The 12,845-nt window shown below is 48.2% G+C and overlaps 4 protein-coding genes across 5 annotated transcripts; 2 read left to right on the top strand and 2 right to left on the bottom strand.

The window, feature by feature from the left end:
- Positions 1–46: 46 nt before the first annotated feature.
- Positions 47–5,329, top strand: LOC120451791 (transport and Golgi organization protein 1). Its single transcript, XM_039635748.1, has 7 exons — positions 47–320; positions 427–2,601; positions 2,722–3,158; positions 3,218–3,350; positions 3,503–4,127; positions 4,187–4,288; positions 4,347–5,329. Exons 1-7 carry the CDS (start codon positions 173–175, stop codon positions 5,083–5,085), a joined length of 4,359 nt encoding a protein of 1,452 aa, XP_039491682.1. The 5' UTR covers positions 47–172; the 3' UTR covers positions 5,086–5,329.
- A 68-nt stretch (positions 5,330–5,397) lies between these two features.
- Positions 5,398–6,998, bottom strand: LOC120451802. 2 transcript variants are annotated; one of them, XM_039635759.2, is made up of 3 exons: positions 6,839–6,998; positions 5,718–6,789; positions 5,398–5,661 (listed from the first exon to the last, which is right to left on the bottom strand). In XM_039635759.2, the coding sequence occupies exons 1-3, from the start codon at positions 6,874–6,876 to the stop codon at positions 5,545–5,547; spliced, it is 1,227 nt and encodes a 408-aa protein (XP_039491693.1). In that variant the 5' UTR covers positions 6,877–6,998; the 3' UTR covers positions 5,398–5,544. The 2 variants fall into 2 exon arrangements, with proteins under 2 accessions (XP_039491693.1, XP_039491702.1); XM_039635768.2 differs by having other exon boundaries at positions 5,718–6,778; positions 6,839–6,965.
- Positions 6,999–7,106: 108 nt separating this feature from the next.
- On the bottom strand, positions 7,107–8,658 carry LOC120451814 (retinol-binding protein pinta). The gene is made up of 3 exons (XM_039635781.2): positions 8,174–8,658; positions 7,731–8,103; positions 7,107–7,660 (listed from the first exon to the last, which is right to left on the bottom strand). The coding sequence occupies exons 1-3, from the start codon at positions 8,476–8,478 to the stop codon at positions 7,397–7,399; spliced, it is 942 nt and encodes a 313-aa protein (XP_039491715.1). The 5' UTR covers positions 8,479–8,658; the 3' UTR covers positions 7,107–7,396.
- Positions 8,659–9,329: 671 nt separating this feature from the next.
- LOC120444108 (ubiquitin conjugation factor E4 A) lies at positions 9,330–12,771 on the top strand. Its single transcript, XM_039623640.1, has 3 exons — positions 9,330–10,108; positions 10,166–10,545; positions 10,682–12,771. Exons 1-3 carry the CDS (start codon positions 9,385–9,387, stop codon positions 12,542–12,544), a joined length of 2,967 nt encoding a protein of 988 aa, XP_039479574.1. The 5' UTR covers positions 9,330–9,384; the 3' UTR covers positions 12,545–12,771.
- The last annotated feature ends 74 nt before the right edge of the window (positions 12,772–12,845 follow it).

Here is a 12,845-nt window from a genome sequence, read left to right as displayed (position 1 = left end):
ATTTTGGTATTTTTCTGGGGCCACGCAGCATTCCTTGGCGCACCGCGTACGGTCACACCAATGAAAAGCCAACTCAGCTGAAAGTGAACCCATTTTTATACACAAAAATTTATAGCTGCAGCGAAATAAGTTGATTATTCACCCGACCACTGCGCCCCAAAAACAATGCAAAATGCGGCTGACCAACGAGAAAGCGACAATGCAGCCCCAGCTGAGTGACTTGGCCCTGTTTGTGGGCCTGCTGATCTGCTGTCTTCCAACTTTGACGTGGGCTGCGACTCTCTCCGACAAGCGACTGTGCGCCGACCCGAAATGTGAACGTAAGTTGTAATCTACGGAAAGACAAGTCAGCCTTGGGCCTCAAGCAGCGCTATGTCTCTTGAAATTGCATAATTAATTCGGCGTTATGTTGGGTTACTCTTTCAGAAATTATCTCAACGGGCATTGCCAAAATCAGCTATGCCACCGGCGGCGAGGGGCTGATAACCTTTAAAATCAACTCTCCCATTCGCGTCCTGTCCAAAAGCGCTGGCTCTAATAGGCAGCTGTGGGGTGTGGACATCAATGGGCGGCGCGGCTATGCCAATAAGGACTTCATCATGGAGAAGAAGATCCTGATCAAGGACAAGGACCTGTTGTTCGAGGTTCCAGTGGTGGGACCTGGCAGTCCAGTGCAGACATCGGAGACTCCGGTGAAGCCTGTGGAGACACCAGTTCAGCCCGTGGAGCCACCAGTTCAGCCCGTTGAGACACCAGTTCAGCCCGTGGAGACACCAGTTCAGCCCGTGGAGACACCAGTTCAGCCCGTGGAGACGACAATGCAGCCCGTCCTAAACGCCTCTGAGTCAACCGATGACCTGGCAACGACCACAACGTCACCACTTGAGGTTGCCGTTGATTCAATAGTGGTTGAACACGACAAGCTGCAGGATCAGCAGGTTCCTGATCCTACGGCGGCTTCCAAGGCCCCAGTGCAGGTTATTGAAGGCACTGAGCTTCCCCTGGAAGCCATTCCAGCTGTAGCCGAAGGTGCCATTCTCTTAGGGAATGCACAAGACCCCCATGAAGCAACGAAATCGGACTCGGCAGTTGTTGACACGAAAGAGCCACTGGCATCAACTTCTGAGCCCATTAAATCGCAGGAAGAGTCAAAAACACAGGAACCTGCGAAAGAAGCTGAGAAACCTTCCCCACTGCCTCAGGCCATCAACGCTGAACTTGAAGATTTTGACGATTTCGATTACGGGGATGACGAGACAGACACAGACGACGACGATGACGACTCCAACCAAGGTAGTCAAGATAACGAATCCATCACACAGATAGGAAACGATAACAAAACCATTAACGAATCGATTGAACTAAACCCTCTTATGGTCGAGCAACTGAACACAACTGATAAATTGGAGGATACAAAGGATGAGACTAAAGAAAAACAGGCAGAAGTGGAGGTCTCTAAGCAGGAAGCCTCTCTTTTACCTACTGAAGCGTTAAATGGGTCGACACTGAAAGAGCAAAATGATCAGAAGGAATCTGCCAAGCAGGAACTGGATGCAGCCGTGGAAATAAAGTCGGCAGATCCTTTGCCAATCGAAGCGGTCGCCGAAAAGGTTGCTGAACCTCTGCAAGCGTTTGTTGAAGATGAAATAAATGAAGAAATAGCTTCCGTTTCCGCTGAAGTCCAAGCTGAGCCTGAAAAAGATAACGCCACCGAACCTATTGTTGCTCAATCTGATAATGAAATAAAACCTCTATCTCAGCCAGAAATCAGCTCAACCGCTCCTGTCGCTGAAGAGGCACCACTAAAAGCAGAGTCTGTCGGCCTGCCGCCCCTCTTTGAAAAGAAGAACTTTGAGAACCCCAATGATTACTATAAGCAATTACAAGAACAACAGGAAAAAGAAAGACTATTTGTAGAGGCGGAGCAGCAGAAGAGGTTACAAGAGGAGGCGGAGCAGCAGAAAAGGGTACCAGAGGAAGCAGAGCAGCAGAAGAGGATACAAGAGAAAGCGGAACAGCAGAAGCGTTTACAAGAGAAAGCAGAGCTGGATAAAAGATTACTCGAAGAAGCCGAGCAACAGAAGAGGCTACACGAAGAATCAGAGCAGCTGCAGCGATCAAGTGAGGAAGCGCAGCCACAACTGAGCGTTCAGGTGGGCGATTCTGTGGATGCTCAGTCCAACGATATCGTTGATAACACCAATGAGCACAAGCCAGAGCAATATCAGCAGCACCATCATCATCCAGAAAGTGCCTTTAATTACCCGTCAACTGCATCAAATACAACTCCAGCGCCTGATGCTGAATCACCGTACGCAGCTATTCAAGATGAGACCACAGATGCACCCCAAACAGATAACCATCGTCAGGGAGTTGGTTCCGTGGAGCCAGTAGCTCTGCCCGCGACGGCTAGCCCCGTGTCGGAAGTTACCGTCAAGGAGGATGCCGCAGGCTTCGGTCTCTTTGCCACGATTGTCGATACCGTAAACAATTTTATCGGAAAGGATCCTCAGAGTGCTCCAGCAGATAGCAGCGATGAACTGCACAGAATTCTCTATCCAGGAATACCTGAGGTGCCATCTTCTCCAAAGAAGGCGGAAGGTGAGTCTTTTACGTATTCATTATAACTATGGTGTTCTTAAGAAATAGCTAAAGCAAACCAGGAGCAAATCTCTCTCTAAGCGACCAATTTATATATCACATTTTTTTTTAATTTTACAGACACTGCACCTGCCGATGTGGATGGATATTGTGCCCGGTTTCAAGCCCAAGATGAGCACTGTCATCGCTCAATATCCCTTGATAATTTTGTGGAAGTAATGGCCGGCAAGCTGGTTGAGCATAGCCAACTTTTGCTGTGCGTTGTTATTGCGGCGACTTCTTCCTTGTTCTTCATGTTTGCATACTACTGCTTCTGCAACAGCAGTCAGGAGGGAGCACTTCTTTCGAAGCTGAACCATTTGGAACGCAGTCTGTTGGCCTCGCACAAGGAGAACCTGATCATTAAGCACGACCTGATGACTACGCGAACAAAGTTGGCCAGCATTGAGGACAACTCCTTTGGCTCAAACGACATGGTGGCCGATCTCAAAAAGCAGCTCGAATCAGAGCTATACGAGAAGGCTAAGCTGCAGGAGCAGGTTGGCTCACTAGAAAGGGTAGGTCCACATCATATAATTAAATAAGTCCTTACTTAACAAATCACTCTTTTTATCAGGATCTGGATAACGCGGCTGAGGCTGGCCTGGAGCTCAACAAGATGCTGTCCGAAGTCCTGAACAGCCAAAATGGTGATGAGGCTTTCATGAGCACCGTCGACGAACTGCAGCGTCAGCTTAATGAGCAAGAAAGTGAGTCAAACCAAATTTAATATGATTATTCGATGTTTACTTATTTAAATGAATTTAATATTTAAGGCAGTTCTTTTAGCTTTTGGTTGCAACTATTTAGAATCCAAAGCACTTATCTGTGTACTAAATGTGTAACTCGCTTACTTTTGCAGAGATCATCATCGAAATCAACACAAGTCTGGCAGAGAAAAGTAGGGAAAACAGCGAACTGCAGTATTCCTTTACAGAGGCTACGACACGCCTTTCCAGCGAGCTGAAGACGCTACAAGAGGATAACTACGAGTTGGAGATGGAAAAGTCTAAGCTGCAAACTCGACTTCAGGAAATTCAGGCTGAAACGGAAACGGAGATGGCAAAGGCACTAGAAGCAAGGAATTACGAAATGCAAAGGCTGCAAAATCAGATTGTCGAGCTGACTGCCAAGTGGGAGCGGGAGCATGGCGATCTGCAAACCAGTCTAGCAAAGATCGAAGCTTTAGAAGATTGCCTTAAGTCTGTGAAAAAGGATGCCAACTTCAATGTCCAGGAGGTGATCAGCTCGGCCAAGACACGCGGTGAACTCAACGCGGTCCATAAGAAGGTAGTCGAGTTGCAGGCGAAGGTGGAGCAAGAAGTGGCTCACAAGCAGCGTCTGGAGAGCCAGTTACAGCAGTCAAGTCAAGACGTTGAGCAGCTGAAGCAGGACTTCAACCAATCAGAGCGCGACAAGCTAGAAGCCCAGACGCGTCTTGAAGTCTTATCCGGCTACTTCAGGGAGAAGGAGAACGAACTTAAGAAGTATATTATTATGAAATATCTATAAGCACAGTCTCCTTATCTCTCAATTACCATTTCAGAGAACTTAGTCTGCAGGAGACCAAGTGGCTGCAGCACCAGGGAGAGAATGCCAGCACAGTGGAGACCCAGACGCTGATGAAGAACGAAATCCAAACTCTGAAGTAAGTCAGAGTCGCGTCTTGTCACTTTCAAAGTATGTTAAAATCCTTTGTCCTGTAGATCTCAGAATGACGAGCTGCGTGCCGAGATTGAGGCCCAGATAGCCTCCCACAAAGCTCAGATGGGCACGCTGGAGAATCGCGCTCATGAGTCCTGGCTGGCGGCGCGCCAGTCAGAGCGCCGATGCGAAGAAGCGTTGGCCGAAGCCGCCAGCCTGAGGCGCAAGCTGACCACGATGGCCAGCGGAGGAGGAGGGGTAGGCGGAGATCCAGGCGTAATGGAAGCCATCGCCGCCAATGGAGCATCTGTGCTGGGGGCGGAACTGAAAACGGCACCATCGCCGCTCCCCTTGCCGGGTTCACCACTACTGAACATGCCAAATCCACTGCCATTCCTGGCGGCACCCTTCTCACCGTTCATGGGTCTGCCGCCGCCATTCCTGCCGCCAACTGGAGCGGGAGGAGCACGTCCTCCGCCACTGGGACGCATGCGGTCCCCGCCGCCATCGAGCCGCGGCGATCGCGATCGAGAGCGATACTCAGACTATAGCGATTACGATGACTACGACGACGATGAGGAGGACGACCGGGGCATGGACCGTCGTCGAAGGCACAGCGGCAGCTGGGGTCGCCGGCATCGCGGCTCCTACAGCCACTCGCCGCGCACATATCGCTCGCTGTCGCCGTCGGACAGTCGGTACAACTACAACGACACGGAGACTGACTTCAGTCCACCCCCAAGTCCGCCACCCGTTTCCTCGGGACGCAGCGCGACATCGCGACCCTACAGCGAGGTATAGGCGGATGGGTGTTCCCGTGCAACCAAGTCCTACCAAGTATATTAGACTCAAAACTAGTTCAAATATATTTATTAATCAACGATTATCGAACGGTCGGATCGGGGCGGGTCGGGACGGCCTCTTAAACCGATTCCCCAAAACAGGGATCTCAGGAGAATTCATCAACAACATAGAAAACTCCTGTCTCAGCGGTGAATGATATCCAAGAAAATTGAAACAAATTAAACACAATGACAAACACCAATCCAATGTGAGCTGTTTTAATCCGGAATTGGGAACATATCAACAAATACTAATACTATGTAAAAGAAACTTGTAAAATTTGCCAGGCATAATTTGGTATGTAGTCAAAAACCATTTTAATAATCTTGATTGCTAGCTTATCGACGAAAGACTTATCAATTAAATAACACATTCTTGGTCCTTTAAGTTACAAATTAACTAAGCACTTTGTGTGAATCACGACTCGTGGCGTATAAATTCCAGTTCTATACATTCGCCAGGTAATTGTGAATAGCTGCTACTCGTCGCACTGAATGAAACATTTAGTTTAGGATGTCTAAAGTGCTTGGAAATCTGCGAAAACGTATGAGTTTTAGAACCAACACTTTAAAAATCAGTAGTGTACATACCAAGTCTTCCTTGTCGGTCTTATAAAAATGCATGGTCAAATCCTCCATTCGCTGGTTGAGGGCACGGTTCATCGTTGATTTGCTGAAGGCAAAGAACTCGTCATACAGAACCTTATTGGACATGCTGAACACCCTGAGGCGAGGACAGGCAAGCACCGTGTCCCATATACCATCGGCATTTACCCAGATGCGCGAGTTCTCTAGATGCAGTTGCTCCAAGAGGGGAAAGCAGTTGATGATCGTTGGAAAGTCAATGTCGCAACATCCTTCATCATCGACAAGCGTTAAGCATCGGAGACTACGGAGTTTGGCCAGCACCTCGGTTTGCATCATCCAAATATTATCGCTGAATGCGGCAGCCAACACATCCTTACCTCTTATGCGTCCAATGTCAGACAGCACATATTCCAATTGATCGAAGTTGTGCAGGCGAAGCTTCTTCAGTTTGGGCAGGTCCAAGAGTTGGCTAATGTTTTCCCTACTAAGATGAACTATGTCCAACTCCAGCTCCTCCAGTGCCTGCAGCCTACTGATGGCCCGAACGTAGGCATCCTCCTCAGCCCTGTGCCACTGGATACTAAGAGCCTCAAGGTGAAGGTTGTGACAGATGTCTTCGAAGCACTGGGTGCTTAAGTACCAGCACAGTTGCAGGTCGAGTCGGCGAATGTTCCGCCAACGACTGATGTGGTTACCACTGGTGTTCCCGCTCAGCCCGATGGCTTCCAGCTGCGGAAAGCAGTCAACTAGAATTCCGATGTCGGCGTCTCCATCAATGTCACTGCTCTCATCGCCCAAGTAGGTCAGTTGCCGCACATTGGGAAATGTGTGGCCCTTCCACCGCTCCAGTTGATCCATGGCCAAGTAGCGGAGTGTGAGTTCCGCCACAGTGCAGCGAATGCACTGCAGGAATTCGTCCAGCACCTCATAATTGTCCTTGAATGTTTCCTGGTCCACTGAGTGCTCCGCCTCGCGCTGCCAGCTGTAGGAAATCACCGATCTCAATCGGGATGCCGGCTCGGAACTCTTCCATAGCTGCAGCTGCTCCTCCAGATTCAGATACTCTACAATTTTACTATTCAACGGTTATGCTTATGTTTATCCCGGAATGCAACTCCACTTACAGCAGACAGTCATCATTGAGGTTCTCAATGCATGCCATTTCCACAATATTAGCCTAATCCGCACAAACGCACTTTTGCTAATAATAAGTAAGCTAGTAAATAAAGTAAGATTGTTGCTTATTATGACGAAAACATGCTGTCAGTGAAAGCTTTTGCCGGCAGAGCTTTCAGATGTTGTCATCTCTCCAATCCCAAACATTCCACATATTCATTGGATCCCAACAAGTGACTACTTGAAATTAAAAATGGACAACTAATTTGGTTTATTAATTAAATTGAAATTTCTTCCGTGCAAAATTTACTAATAAGTAATATAACAAGCAACAACATTCAAAATTGAATACCTAAGCATTGCAAGTTTTAACAAGTGGGAACTCGACTACCAGATACCCGTTAACTCAACTAACTAGTGGGCGGGAAAAATTTCAAAAATCTTCTAATTCCGGACACCTTATCTTTCCACGATTTCTGTTTGTTGCTCTACAAGTTCCGATAAGATTAAGGCAGCTAGAATCTCGAGTTGCATTTGTAATCTAAGCTGTTGCTTTTGGTTCACTTTCAGTCGATCTCCAGTTTCCGGAACGAGCCCACAGCTCCAAAGGAGGAGCGATGGTTCCTTCGCACATGGTCTCCGAATTCGCGCAGCTTGTCATCGGCACCGAATGTTTGGCTCTCCTGAAAGTAGGGTCCGTAACTGGACAGTTTCGCCTCCATAGTGTGGCTTATGTTCTGTAGAGTGCCTCCAGTTCCACCGTATTCCTGGGGCAAATGCTCGGGACGCACTAGCTCGAATATGGCCGCCGGATCGGAGCTGACCGAGATCTACAGGAAATCATCATATACATATGTAGGACACAATTATGCAGGCATAATCTACGGAATTCCGACTCACCCGACTCTTAATTTTGGCGGGAAAAAAAGAGCGCAAGGAATTGAAGCCAGTTTCAAAGGCCGCAGGAACATTGATGAAGTGTATGCCCTTTTGACGCGTCGGCATCGCCTCATCCGCGTAGGTGGAGAACTTACCGAGCAACTGTGGCTGCAGGGCAAAGAGATGGGAACCCGTAATTCCAGCCATGTCCATTATCTCCACATAGCCACTGACCGTGGCGTTGTCGTCCTCGAACATCATGATCTCACCGAACATGGAGCCCACGCGGATTATGTCCTGGAACTTGTGCTTGCTCGTGTCGTAGGAACCAGCTCGAATTATGGTCACCCGCGGACCCGGATCGTCTGCCGCCATGGGGATTTGGAGGAGTACTCTGTGCGGAAAGCGGTATGGGAACATGAAAGATTTCAGTAAAAACTTCTCTGTTCTACTTCGCCACTTACCCCGTTCGTACAATGTCCAGCACCTGGGGATCGGTGGCCAGGCGCCGATCATTAAAGACCTCGGGTATGGACCGCTGCAGCGTGTAGAACCGATCGAACTTCTCCTTGGCCCGTTCCAGACTGAACTTGGTGCCGCGCAGAAAGGCGAGCAGAAACTGGTCATCGGTGCAGGCCCGCAGATGTGGTTGCTTCAGTACCCAATCCCTCAGAGCCTCGATGTCCTGGGACACACGGGCTGGAATCTCGTTCAATTCCCTGGTGCAAATTTCTTGCAGGGCGGCATTTAGTGGACGAATCGCGCTCATTGTTAATAATACGGAAAATGGGCTCTTTCGCGTTAATTGATATGGTAAAAATCGTTATTTTATGGGGAACCTCTCCACTTCACAGCAAATCGCGGATTGCGTGCATATGCTTACTGCTTGGAAGTACCTCGTCGACTGCCCAAATGATACACGAGTAACATGTAAAAGCAACGACTTTTGCCTGATCATAAGCCGATTTAACGCAGCACGAAGACATTTGTGGACACGGTGGTTGTGGTTGTGGGTGGCGGTGCTCGGTGGGTGGTGGGTGGTGGAAGATGGGTGGTGGTGGGTGGTACCAGGCTAGCGTTTGCCGTATTCCAGTCGGTACCCTTGGCTGTGGGTCGCTTTGCGATTGATTGTCTTAATTGGCTTTGGATTTACTTTTTGAGTGCATGCGGCTGCGGCTTTTGCAGGTCCGATATGAGCTGTTAAATCCCATTGATAAAGAAGGTTAATCGAGTGCAATTACTTAACGAAAGGCGGATTGATAACGAATGGTAGCTTGATAATGTGTTAACTGAAATGTAAACAAGGAAATTAATACAGAAGTGTTACTACATATCAATTTACAGTTCAAATAATTACTTCGCAAAGCAACTTCCATTAGTTCTGCGTAGTAAGTTAATTTCGGCGCTCTTATAAATAACAAGTGAAATATTTTTAAAAATGATTACATTAACTTATATTATATACACGGAATTATTATATGCATGGAAATTTATTACCGAAAATAATTATGCAAATACTTATGCACATTTTTAATATTTTGAAATGTACCGCCAAAGACGATAGCCACAGTATATTTTATACGGTATATTTTAGAGAGTTTACATTGTGTACTCCAACGGTCACACTATTTAGACCTTGTCAAACTTAAAAACCATAAAAAACTAATTTTTCCCGATGACGAGCGTCGAGGAGAATCCGTTCGCCGCTCTGCTCCAGGAGGGAGCCAATGACGATGGCGTGTCACACAAACTGATCGAGGAGGTGCTCCTCTTTACGCTGAACAAGGCGTCCACATCCGCTGCCCTCTGCCTGGCAGACGTGGTGGTGGACACCAGCGAGGAGACCCTGAGCGAGGATCTGGTGGCCCACGCCCTATTTGAGCGATTGATGCTGGCCGAGACCAGCCAGTATGCAGGAGGAAATACCAGCGCGGAGGCCATTGAGCTGCGAGCCATGTGTTATCTTCGAGGAGCCTTCGCACGATGCGAGCGCATTCAGGCGGAGAGGAAAACCGATTGCTCCAAGGTGTTAGCGCTCATTCTAAACAATGCCAACACCTGCATGCGCCAGCCGGACCTCTTTGCCCCGCAATCCTTTGGTGCCCAGTGGATGGAGATGTTTGAGCAGGCCGATGAGCACGACACCAGCACCCAGGAGTTTTTGATCCGCGTCGCCTGCAAGGTGATGGAGGAGGTCGACCCGATTGAGGCCCTGGGCGCCCTTAAGGCCATCTTCTACCCAGTGCTCGCGGATCTCCAGAAGGTCATCGCCAAGGAGAACCTTATTACAATGAAGAAGAACGCATTCTGGATCCTCGGATTCTTCGTGCGCGACAAAAGAGCAGCAGTTCTAGGAGAACTTCTAATTGACTTCACCACTCCCAATCCCAAAGCTAAAGGTATTTTTGGCCAAACCTTCCTGATAGCGGCAATTAAAAAAAATCGATATTTTTCAGGTGGCGAATATATGGACACTTTGTTGGGCAGTCTACTGTGCATCTCAATTCTGCCAAAGACCCAAACAGCAAAATACGAGTTTTTCCAGGACCAAACGGTCCAAACGGACCCTGCTTTGTGGGCTCTACTGTCACATCACCAGCAGTCCATTTTCCTGCTGGTCAAGCAGCTACTCGTGCTCTCACCCGAAACCAAGAAAAAGACCCTCCAATGGCTAGCCAATTGCCTGGATGCAAATGTCTCCCGTGGTCATCTGTGGAGCAACATCAATATCAACCTGAACCAAACAGTTCACAGCACGGCCAGCGATGCCTTCATGACCAGCTTGAGTGCAGTCCTCGCACGTCTCTGTGCTCCCCTGTGTTTGCCCTCGTTAAAGGTGAATACATCTCTGCACTTGCTTTTTGAAGTTCTTTTAAGTTATACTCAAAAAACACACACTCAAAGGTGTTGCATTCCTCAGGTCCTTAAGCAAAGTTTGCATCTAGTAATAAATTTTTAAATATTCGCTGCAGGTACTCTTGGTGGACCCTACATATTGTGCAGTGCCGGACAAAGATCGTCAGGCGAAGAGCGTGAGCATGCTAAAGGCCCATGATGAGACTTGCCTGCTTACCAGCGAAGATGGTGAGGAGCGTTTGACGGCCGAAAAGTACAATTTCGTGACGGAGATCTTTTACATGACACACAAATGCTTCGAACTCGCCAATCGTCCCTGCCTTGAACGCCTCATTATCGTGATGCGCGAGCTGCAAAACACACAAGGAGAGGTCTTGAACAGCGATCCCAATAACGAGCTGACCAAATACCTGTACCGCATGATAATAGAACAGATGCAGGAGGTGCTGTGCATCAAGAACACGCTCTCCGAGCCCACCAATGACACGTTCCTATTGAAATTCTTCGAGGCTTCCGCTGTTTGGCTCACCGAGATCGCTATGCTGCCTCGTGAGACTTACGAGCAGTGCGTGGACAAGCGGGACTTTTCCCCACAAATTTTTCGCAACCTGGAGCTGCTGTCAGACACACCACCCTTTGTAGCACCTTATTTGCAATCAGTGCCAGAGAGCATTATCGACAACATTTCGGCGTATTTGAATTTCTGCCGTAGACTGAAAGGCGATCAATACATCCATATATATTTCTCCGCCCACGATGCCTTTTTCAAGATGATACTTCTATTCATGGGCAGCTCCGTGCTGGTGAAGAATCCTCACCTTCGAGCCAAACTGGCTGAAGCCCTGGAATTTCTCTTGCCCACACAGATTATGGGTAGCAACCGGGAGACTTTTGCCACCCATGTCTTCGACAGCCATTCGGATCGTTTTAAGGTGGTCCGCAGCCTGCTGAACGTTTTCGTAAGCATCGAAATGACTGGACAGTCGGTGCAATTCGAGCAGAAATTTAACTACCGTCGGCCCATGTACGCTATAATGGAGTTCCTGTGGACCAAACCCGAGCACGTTCAGTGCTTTCGTGACCTGGCAACGGAAGCGGAGCAGAATATGGAGGCCATTGAGCCGCCCATATTTTTGCGTTTCATAAATTTGCTTATTAATGATGCCATCTTTGTGTTGGACGATTCCTTGTCCAATCTGGAGCAGATCAAACAGCTTCAGCAGGCGCAAGAAAATGGTGAGTGGAATAGCTTATCGCATAATGAGCGTCAACAGCAGGTTTCGAACCTCCAGCATCTGGGCATGCTAGCGCGATTTGACAACCTCATCGCTAAGGACACTATAAATCTCCTCAAGCTGCTCACCACGGAAATCAAAAGCATTTTCTGCCACAACAGTATGGTGGATCGTATGGCAGCCATGCTGAATTACTTCCTGTTAAATTTTGTTGGCCCAAAGAAAGAACGCTTTAAGGTTAAGAACAAGAAAGAGTTCGATTTCGATCCGGCACAAACGGTGCTGGAGATCTCTCACATCTACATCAATTTGAGCTCCGATGACAGCTTCTGTTTGGCGGTGTCGCAGGATGGCCGTTCCTACAGCGAGCAGCTCTTCAGCTATGCTGAGAACATCCTAATCCGAATCGGAGGTGGTCAACTTATAGGCGAGGTGTCCGAGCTAGCTGTGAAGGTTGCGCGTTTGGGTGCTCAATACAAGGAGGAGCAGGAGCTGCTGGCTGATGCGCCGGAAGAGTACCTGGATCCGATCATCTCCACGCTTATGACCGACCCTGTGGTGCTGCCAAGCTCCAAGGTAACCGTGGATCGTTCCACCATCGCCCGTCATCTTCTAAGCGATCAGACCGACCCTTTCAATCGCGAACCGCTCACCATGGATAAGGTGAAGTCCAACGAGGCTCTGAAGCAGGAAATTGAGAGCTGGATTGAGGGCAAGCGGGAGGCGGCCCGCTCGAAGAGTTGAGGTAGCAGCGAAACCGCAGCTGCCGGCTCAGTTGCCCAACCAAAGAGTTAGCTCCACGGGGTATCGGATAAGGCAATAGTCAATGTTTTTGTTTCATAAGAATTCCAGTCATACATGGTGTTATGTGTATATGCAATCCTTATATAGTTAGCGGTTTTTGAAATTTATTCTTAATCTATTTGTCTATGTCCCTGTCAAGCAAATAAATTCTCAAACAATGTAAAAAACTTGCACAGCAGGATTTATTGTAATCACATCTGGTTTTGTGTTCAGTATATGTGTACATATATGTTTAAATAAA

Source organism: Drosophila santomea, chromosome 2L (assembly GCF_016746245.2).
Source record: "Drosophila santomea strain STO CAGO 1482 chromosome 2L, Prin_Dsan_1.1, whole genome shotgun sequence".
NCBI classification, from domain to species: domain Eukaryota; kingdom Metazoa; phylum Arthropoda; class Insecta; order Diptera; family Drosophilidae; genus Drosophila; species Drosophila santomea.
The sequence above is the reverse complement of the archived record's forward strand: the minus strand, read 5'-3'. Positions and strand labels throughout refer to the sequence as shown.

Coding starts and splice junctions, on each gene's coding strand:
- LOC120451791 (XM_039635748.1), top strand. CDS start 173: ATGCGGCTGACCAACGAGAAAGCGACAATGCAGCCCCAGCTGAGTGAC. Junction 321..426: donor CGCCGACCCGAAATGTGAAC/GTAAGTTGTAAT, acceptor TTACTCTTTCAG/AAATTATCTCAACGGGCATT. Junction 4,128..4,186: donor AAGGAGAACGAACTTAAGAA/GTATATTATTAT, acceptor TTACCATTTCAG/AGAACTTAGTCTGCAGGAGA.
- LOC120451802 (XM_039635759.2), bottom strand. CDS start 6,876: ATGGCATGCATTGAGAACCTCAATGATGACTGTCTGCT. Junction 6,790..6,838: donor CTCAATGATGACTGTCTGCT/GTAAGTGGAGTT, acceptor ACCGTTGAATAG/TAAAATTGTAGAGTATCTGA. Junction 5,662..5,717: donor AGACCGACAAGGAAGACTTG/GTATGTACACTA, acceptor ACGTTTTCGCAG/ATTTCCAAGCACTTTAGACA.
- LOC120451814 (XM_039635781.2), bottom strand. CDS start 8,478: ATGAGCGCGATTCGTCCACTAAATGCCGCCCTGCAAGAAATTTGCACC. Junction 8,104..8,173: donor CTGGACATTGTACGAACGGG/GTAAGTGGCGAA, acceptor CTTTCCGCACAG/AGTACTCCTCCAAATCCCCA. Junction 7,661..7,730: donor CCGCCAAAATTAAGAGTCGG/GTGAGTCGGAAT, acceptor GATTTCCTGTAG/ATCTCGGTCAGCTCCGATCC.
- LOC120444108 (XM_039623640.1), top strand. CDS start 9,385: ATGACGAGCGTCGAGGAGAATCCGTTCGCCGCTCTGCTCCAGGAGGGA. Junction 10,109..10,165: donor TCCCAATCCCAAAGCTAAAG/GTATTTTTGGCC, acceptor GATATTTTTCAG/GTGGCGAATATATGGACACT. Junction 10,546..10,681: donor TGTGTTTGCCCTCGTTAAAG/GTGAATACATCT, acceptor TATTCGCTGCAG/GTACTCTTGGTGGACCCTAC.